This window comes from Alternaria hordeiaustralica (genome assembly GCF_023758085.1).
Source record: "Alternaria hordeiaustralica strain BMP 2776 chromosome Unknown scaffold_2, whole genome shotgun sequence".
NCBI classification, from domain to species: Eukaryota; Fungi; Ascomycota; class Dothideomycetes; order Pleosporales; family Pleosporaceae; genus Alternaria; species Alternaria hordeiaustralica.
Window position 1 is genome coordinate 541,851 of NW_026056774.1, and position 8,310 is coordinate 550,160.

General features: G+C 52.2%; 2 protein-coding genes across 2 annotated transcripts; one reads left to right on the forward strand and one right to left on the reverse strand.

Annotated features, from left to right (window-relative positions):
* J4E84_001634 (uncharacterized protein) lies at positions 1-3,103 on the forward strand (the record flags this gene model as incomplete). Its single annotated transcript, XM_049384265.1, has 2 exons — positions 1-236; positions 286-3,103. The coding sequence occupies 2 exons, from the start codon at positions 1-3 to the stop codon at positions 3,101-3,103; spliced, it is 3,054 nt and encodes a 1,017-aa protein (XP_049247621.1).
* Positions 3,104-5,630: 2,527 nt separating this feature from the next.
* On the reverse strand, positions 5,631-6,144 carry J4E84_001635 (uncharacterized protein; the record flags this gene model as incomplete). The annotated part of the gene is made up of 2 exons (XM_049384266.1): positions 5,631-5,902; positions 5,979-6,144. The coding sequence occupies 2 exons, from the start codon at positions 6,142-6,144 to the stop codon at positions 5,631-5,633; spliced, it is 438 nt and encodes a 145-aa protein (XP_049247622.1).
* Positions 6,145-8,310: the final 2,166 nt, after the last annotated feature.

The window sequence follows — 8,310 nt, forward strand, 5'->3', positions numbered from 1 at the left end:
ATGGCGACCAAGGCCATGAACGTCCCCAGCTTCGGCGGCGCTCACGCTGCGGGCATTTTCTCCGACATGACGGTCGACGGGCCGGTAATAGGCACCCTGGTTGTCATCATGGACCGCGCCCGCAACCTGCCTAACAAGAGGACCATGGGCAAGCAGGACCCGTACTGCGCTGCCCGGTTAGGCAAGGAAGCAAAAAAGACAAAGACCGACAAACGCGGCGGCCAGACACCGCGATGGTATGTATGCCTTCGACGAGTTTCGAACACCCACGACTGACATATGCAGGGACCAGGAATTGCGCTTCACCGTCCACGACTCGCCCGACTACAACCGCCTCAAGGTCTCCGTCTTCAATGATGACAAGAAGACGGAGCTGATTGGCGAGGCCTTTGCGAACCTCAACTCCGTCATCACCCCCGGTGGAGGCCAGAGCGACGAGTGGCTGGGCCTCAATTGCAAAGGCAAGTACGCCGGCGAGATCCGCATGGAGATCACGTACTACGACACCCGCGAGAAGAGCGAGAAGCCGGTTCTGCAGAAGAGGAGGGAGTCTACCAAGCCCGAAGGACAGGCTGCTGTGGGTGGAGCACGAGAGATGGCACCCGTCAAGCGGCGCCCGCTGCCCAGCGACCCCACAGGCACGACGCCATCACCAGTACACACACCAGAGCACCGAGGACTGCGGGGCGTTAGGGCTGGCCCGCGAGAACTGGGCTCCCCGCGACACCAAAGAACAGCAACCGAGCCGTCACCAACGCAGCGCAGCCCGGCCGATACGCCCTCCCGCCGGCCTATACCAGACGCGTCCCCCCTGAACCCCGCATCGTCATCGAGCCAGAACACTCCCCAGCGCCCTGTACCGCAGACCTCCTACAGCACGCCGCCGAACCCGCGCTCATCAGCCCAGAGGATGCCCCTACCAAGGGAAGAGAGCTTCGACATGTCCTACGCCGCGCCCAAGCCATACGAAGTGAAGCCGATTGATCCGCTGCCACAGCATGTCCGGCACTCAGACCAGAGGAGAATGTCGCAGGAAGACGGTCGATCTCCTAGGAGCCAGGCACTGCAGCACCCCGAGCCAGTACATTCTCACTCAGCACCAATTGTGCCAACGCAGCACGCGTATGAGTCTCCGGCGCAATCGCAAAAACTGCAGGAGCAGCAGAAGCAGATCGAGTACCTGCAGCAACAGCTACTCCAGCATCAGCAGTTTGAGCCTCAACGCATCGAACCGGCCCCGCAGCCATCTCAACCATACGCGCAAGAACAGTACCAGGATCCAACTTATCAAGTTGCACCCTTGCGTAGCAGCCGTAGCCGCGAGCAGGCCCAGGAGCAGGCCCCTCCACTCGACCAATACTACGGCCAACGGTTCATCGAGGCCCCTCCTCTACACGACGAGAGCCCCACGCATCGGAGACGCAGCGCTATGCAGCCCATGGTCGAAGATGAGGACGACATGCCCCCACCACCACCAATGCATAAGCGCAATGCCAGCACATTACCTCACCCGAACCAAGAGATCCCTGAGCGCGAGCGCTACCGCGATGAAGCCCCCGCGCCCCTCAGCTTCTCGGCAAGATCTCGTGAGGAGCCCCGTCAGTTCAGCTACGATATGCCGCCCCAGCAACATGAGCCCGATAACTACGCGCCTCGACAACCTGCAGAGCGACGCTACACTCATCCTCGCATGCCAGCGCAGCCATCAAGTCGTCCAGTTTCTCGCGACAATATGGTGCCATCCCCACTACGACAGGAACCCCTGCGACAGGAAGCACCAGCATTACCGAGTGCACTCATCGCTGGACTGAACCCACAAAGACAGGAGATTGAAGCGCCACCTTACGAAGCGCCCCCATCGTATGAGACACCACCGAGACTGCGCCACTACTCTGAGCCTGCAGAGTATCGGGCCATCACTCAGTACGAAGACCCTGTTCAGTCGCAGGAACTAGTTCATCATTCTGCGTACCAAACGAACGACTATTATCCTCATGACCCGCCTGAGCAGCCTCGACAGATGTCTCCCCCAGTTTACGATGCCGGCCCTATCATCAAGCCGCGTGCTACGAGTCCTAACGTGAGCTCACGCTACTCTCCCAACCCAGCAATGGACCGCTACTCACCCAATCCGATCATGGATCGTTACTCTCCCAACCCTGAGATGGAACGTCACTCTCCTAACCCAGCTACCGATCGCTCGTCTAGGTTGCCTGCGAGGAGTATGCCGACGCGTAAATCAGTCTCACCTCGCCCACCGCCTTCCAGAGAAGACATGGGTGAGCGACGACTGTCTGGAGTAGCCTTCAACCCCGACAGTTTCGATGTCTACAACCCTCGGATCAGCAAGTCTCCCATACCTTCGGACGACGAACTCGAGCGACCAGGAAGCCGAATGGAGTACAACGACAAGGGCCAGATTGTCACATTCAGTGGACGGGTTGTCGATGCGTCCGACCATTTACCCGTCGACAACTGGGCGCCTGAGCCAGTACCAAAGGGCACCGTGAAGGAGAAGGCTCCTCGAACAAGGGCTCAGCTCAACGGCAGCAGAGATCTCGAGGCCGCGATGCAACGCGAGGAACGATACCAACGAGAGCGTGCTGACAGAGAGCGCATTCGCCATGCAGCTAGCATGAACTTCGACAACAGCAACGCCCTAGTCACGACGAGACATGACTTCAATAACGACTACAACCAGCCTGTAAATGCGGGTGCGCTGGTACTCGCAAGCCAGAGCCAGTACAACGCACCTCCCAATCCAACAGCACGCAGCAGGCCCACAAGGCGAGACCAACGCCCCGTCTCCGCCTATGACACACCACCGCAGTACCAACTCCCAGACCGACAGGTCCTCCGCGAACGCGACACCCCCAACAGCTACGGCAGCAGCCCCAGCTACGACCGACGTGGTACCCAAAGGCATAGTGTTGCGGCACCGCCTATCCCTGCCAAGGTGCCCATGGACATGAACGGCGGCGGCTACGGCACACAGAATGAGGACATGGCACTCAGCTTGGAGCTGCAGAGCATTGACATCGGTCCCGGTTCTGGTGGACGTAGGCCACGCGCCGCTACGGCTAGACGACAGTACGGATACTAATGGCACAATACGGAAACGCTATACACACCATACCCTTCTTCACGCTTCTTGATGGCGCTTGTACGATAATGTTTTTTTGATTGTGGTGGAAGCAGAGTTTTGAGTTTTCCTTTTCTCTTTCCCACACACTTCTTAGCTCGATGTCTGGACGCTGGAGCCTGGCATGTCGGAGTACTTTTTCTTTCTTCTTCTCTCTTCTCTCTTCTCTCTTCTTTGATCGATGCCTTGGGTTATCTATCATGCATAGCATTTGGCTTGCGTAGATTGTGGTTTCTTCGTACGCCCTCGTGCGTCCTCTTTTGCACTTTTTGTAGTGTTCTGCTCTGCTGGCTTGATATTGAGCGCGAAGATAGATACCAATACCTGAATATGTCTATTTCACCCAATCTCTCCTATCGAAATGGTACTGCGATGACGCAGAGCGAGACGAGCCACTTATGACTCCCCAAATACATAACCACCACATACGCAAAAGGTACTCCTCATCAAACGAGAGAGATCGCAATCCTCAGACTCTCTTATCGAACGTAACCCACTTCACAGCTCCAGTGTCAGTGACTGAAACTCGAAGTAAGAGCACACCTACAGCTGCATACAATGATCGCAAGGTGTGTCGAAGATACCATACATTACGATTACATACCGTTTCACTCGACTGTTTGCGCATCGGCATGTTCGACAAAAAAATCCCATCACTCTTGAGTTCTCCGTCGCCAAATGATCACACTACCGGTCCTCTTCTTTGTCTCCGTCATAGCCAACAGTTGGTTCCGCTGTGGATCTTGCCAACACGAATGTGCGCGTCATCGAGTCTTTGTTCGCCGTGCCGTGACTACGGAATTGACTTACGCTAGAGCCTTCTGCTGCCTCTATCGTAGCGATGTAGCCACACGATCTTCGAGCATGGTGTTACAAACAGCATTTGTCACCGTTCCACGAGTGTATATACGCCGTAGTCTGCCCTAAGTTGCAGTGTGACGATGGGGACACTCGGGCAGACCCTACTTCTATGGCCACATACTGCGACCTGCAAGATCGAAGACTCCTTATATATGGACCTCCTCCACTCTTTGATGACTGCGGCAGCTGGATTCTACTCGATTATCCTATCATACACGCTCTGGCCGCTACCGATCTCCCCTCCCTCACCCGCTATGTGAACACGATGGCCCTAAACACCTACACCTTGATACCCTGAGCAACCTGATCACAGTCATTTTTGTTCAGCTAGACGCAGAGAAGTCATTCAGATATGACTTGAATTCACGGTCGGGTACCTCCAATAGGAGTCATCAGCAGTATAAAGCTCTCGGTTTCTCGTAGGCAAGTGGTAGACCAGAATCATACTCACTTCCTCATTGAACATACTGAACATATTCAACACCTCAAACTACCATCTATCACCTCCAGTCCAAAACCATGTCTAACAGCGCGGGAGCCAACGGCGTCCAAACGAACGGTGTCAATGGCACGCACACGAATGGCGTGCAGACCAACGGCACATCTACCGATCCCCCGATGAGCGCTATAAATAAGATTGGAAGACGTACTCTCGATCGTCCCTGCCGACAAGTCGTTTACCAAATCGAAAGTAGGTTGTCAAACAACGACTGCAAGAAGTGTCCATCTGACCATGATGCAGGCGTAGCGGCTGTGATCGATCCAACCTATCAACGCGTCCTCGGATCTGGTTCCTCTGGTCCCTTTACAATCGAGAGCCCTTCCGCCCGTGGCGGAGGAACTCGGCATGTTATTACGTGTACTCTGCCCAATGGATACTCGGACAATGGTTGGGCGGACAACGATGTCTTCAAGGCTTTGGAAATGCTTCGGGATAGTTTGAATGACGCGGATCGCGTGGACCAAAGGCGCGCGCGCGCTTAAGGGATGTTGTATCAGGGGTGTTGGGTCAGGGATTTTGTAAATCTGGGTAACGTGCGGTTGGCGGAGACGGACCAATGATCATACTGTCATTTCAGGAATGATTTCATTTGTTAGATACAGAATGGGTGCTAAATAAATCGATCAAGTCCTAAGCGATTGAGAGAACGAAAGAACAAGGTGTGATTATCTTGATGCTATCAGAGTTCTACATCGCTCAGTCACGCCATCATCTCGCAAAGTGATGGGCTCTTCTAGGGCCTAAGAATATGCCTTTCCTCCCATTAGTCACTAAGTCTAGCTGTTTGAAGAGTCTTACCCCTTTCGTAGTATCGTTCACAACCTTACTTTCTATCTCGCTCCGCGGATCACCAATGCGAGCACAGCTTACATCTCATGTCAAGTGCCCAAAACACGTTCGAGTTTGACGAATCAGTACAAAATATTTCTCAACACAGTAGAGTACACTTCCATTTAGTCCTTCTAAGATGGTTCGAAGGCCAACGCTAGTCAATTGAACAGAAGGTAGTAGTTGTAACCGTGTGAGTGTTTGCAAGTAGTACTTCCAACTCCTTGTCCTGTATATCTGAACTAGCTATCCAAGTCGCATAGGTGCCCATGTACCCAGACCTAATCGGCAAGGCAGTCACCTCGTCCTCCGCCTGGCGGGCTTGTTTCGCGGGTACTCCTCCACAGCTTGCAGCATTTCTGCCACTGCTTTTCTCAGCAGCGTCCTTTCCGTTATGAGCGAGCGAAACTTTCCGTCCGACTTCATTTCCACCTTAGCTTCAATCTCATACTTCGTTCCTCCTGCCTTGATCTCCTCGCCAGTGTCGGGGTACTCTATGCAAGTGATCTTGATTCTTTCATCAATTTTTTGCGTGTCGTCGTACTCGGGATCAATCTTCTTCATTGATTCTGTACCATATGTATACGTTAGCGTTGCCACCTTGGTATGCACTTTCGAGTTTGAGTGAAAATAGACTTGACATACCGTTCATGCGGATAAGTTTTTTTCCAACATGTTTGTAATCAGACAGATTGGGGTCCATGAGTTCTTGGAGGTTTACTGGGAATTTGTTGAGTCCCTTGCAAGACTTCTGATCGTTGGAGAGAGGTATGCCACCGTCGCTGTCGTTGTCGTTGTCGTTGCCACTCATACTTGTCACTAGAGTGATGAATTTATGAAATTATGGCCTTGATGTTTGAATGAAGAGTATTCCAGTTTTGTGTAAGAGATTGTGATGAACCGCAACTTTGGTGCTACGATGGGTAACTGTTCCTTTATACAGTACAAGAGTCACTGTCTAGGACAGTCTGGTCATCACTCTGACGCCGGGACGTAGATGAGTAACTTTCGATGATAACATTTCTGCAGAGTCATCTACATTCATTGCTCATGCGCTATCTAAGACACTGCTTTATGTGTCACTTTCTTTTCCTTGTACAGTCTTTGCGTCCGTCAATACGTTAAAAGATGTACCTGTTGGCCTTAGGCATGATTTTGCACTTCAATCTCGTTAATTCAGGCTGGCGCAATGGTTGAAAAACAGTCACCAGGAAGATACATCTCGTGATCGAGAAGGAAGTTTTGGTATAGTTCTATAATCTCACTTCTTACTTTATGTGCTCTCGAGATGACACCTTGTTCTCAGTTTACTCTCGGCGCCGCTCTCGATTACAGCTCATTATCAAATTACAGTCAATGACGGTGAAGACGAGAAACCATATGTACGCAGGTATTTTACACAACCAGTCTGTCCCATCATTTGCACAGACACAGTGCCCTCCGCCAGAACCCTAGTTCCTTCTTTCTTCCCGTGCTATACTCGACTCCTAGCTGGTCGGCAAGATTTTTCAATGCCTCCCCTGCGGTCTTTGCAGGTGCACTCCTCACAGTTGTTGGATTGCTCTCAACCGTGACAACTGCTTCGGCTTTCATATCGTTCGGCGCAGTCCATTTGATCTCGACTTTCTCCACGGAGTCGACCCGCGGATGCGAGAGCACGTATGCCTCTACCCAATGTTAGATTCTGAGCGTTTGGGGTAGAAAAGCTGACGTACTTTTAATACGTTCAATGAGATCCATATCTTCTCCCGACAAGTTGCCCAAAGGACACCGGCTTTGCAAAATCTCGCGATTGTTATATTGCACGGTCGTCATTGTGGCCGGGGTAAATCTTGTGGCTACCTCGGCCGCATGAGGATCAAGGTAAGGTGACACATCGGAAACATGCGATGCTGTATATTCGACAATCGGCGATGCGGGCTTCGGGCGTGCGGCTCCCTCTATCTCGAAGGGATCAAGATAAGCTAGATCATCGTCGACATTCTGTACTGGATATCCAGTGGCTCTCATATCAGGTCGTGATGGTAGCGGAGGTTGCTGCGCCTGCTGCGAACGAAAAGGTTTCAGTCTGTCGCGTCTTGGCTCTACATCTGGCTTGCAGTGTATGTCATTCTGTGAGTGACGCTGTGTCGTCGTGCTCTTGGCCCGGAGTGCCGGCCGACGTTGGTAAGGCGAGAGAAATGCCCCATGGTTGTCGGCAGGCTGTTTGTCCTCGAACTCTTCAGTGAATTTACTCGTGTTGGCTGAACTTTGTACGCGTGTGTGTTCGACACCTGGCCGCTTTATTTGCAGCGAAGGTGGTATGTTGGAATTCCCCGTCCGGCTTGTTGGTATCTCTGCAACCATAGTGTGTGTAATACCCTCGTCCGTCTTCTGCATACGGAGCTCACTTTGGGAGGGATGTGAGTATCCACCACTGGTACGTGTTTGATCCGAAGGGTAAAATTGGTGTTTAACGCTGGTTCCATTGTGTTTGGAGACTAACTCTGCCTCGGGAGCGTCGGAAACTCTCGATACATCACTATGTGACCTGTGGACGTCAATCTGCGAATCCACAGGGCTGACATTGTAACGATCGACGGTGTTTTGCGCAGGCTGTGTGCGAATCCAGGGCGCCATGGTAGAAATTCAGGGAGGATAGTTCTATGCCTAGAGTGTGTAACGAACTTATACACGCGATGTATCATGCTTCTAGTTGACTGTGCATGACCAAGCTCGATATAGTGACTACGACCCACTCACCGTTACTGAGAAGAGCACATGACGAGAAGTAGAAAGATGAGGTGATGATGATCATACTGCAGCGTATATTATCGTCATTTTGTGACTGACTAAAGGAAGAAACTCCGAGCTGGGGTATCTGTACGCGAAACGCTCAAGGAGAACTATGCTAAACTGCGACTACTTTTCTTCCATGACCGATGTGGTCTACTGTCTTGAGTCATCAATGTTTATTACATCGAGTTGACTAATAAGC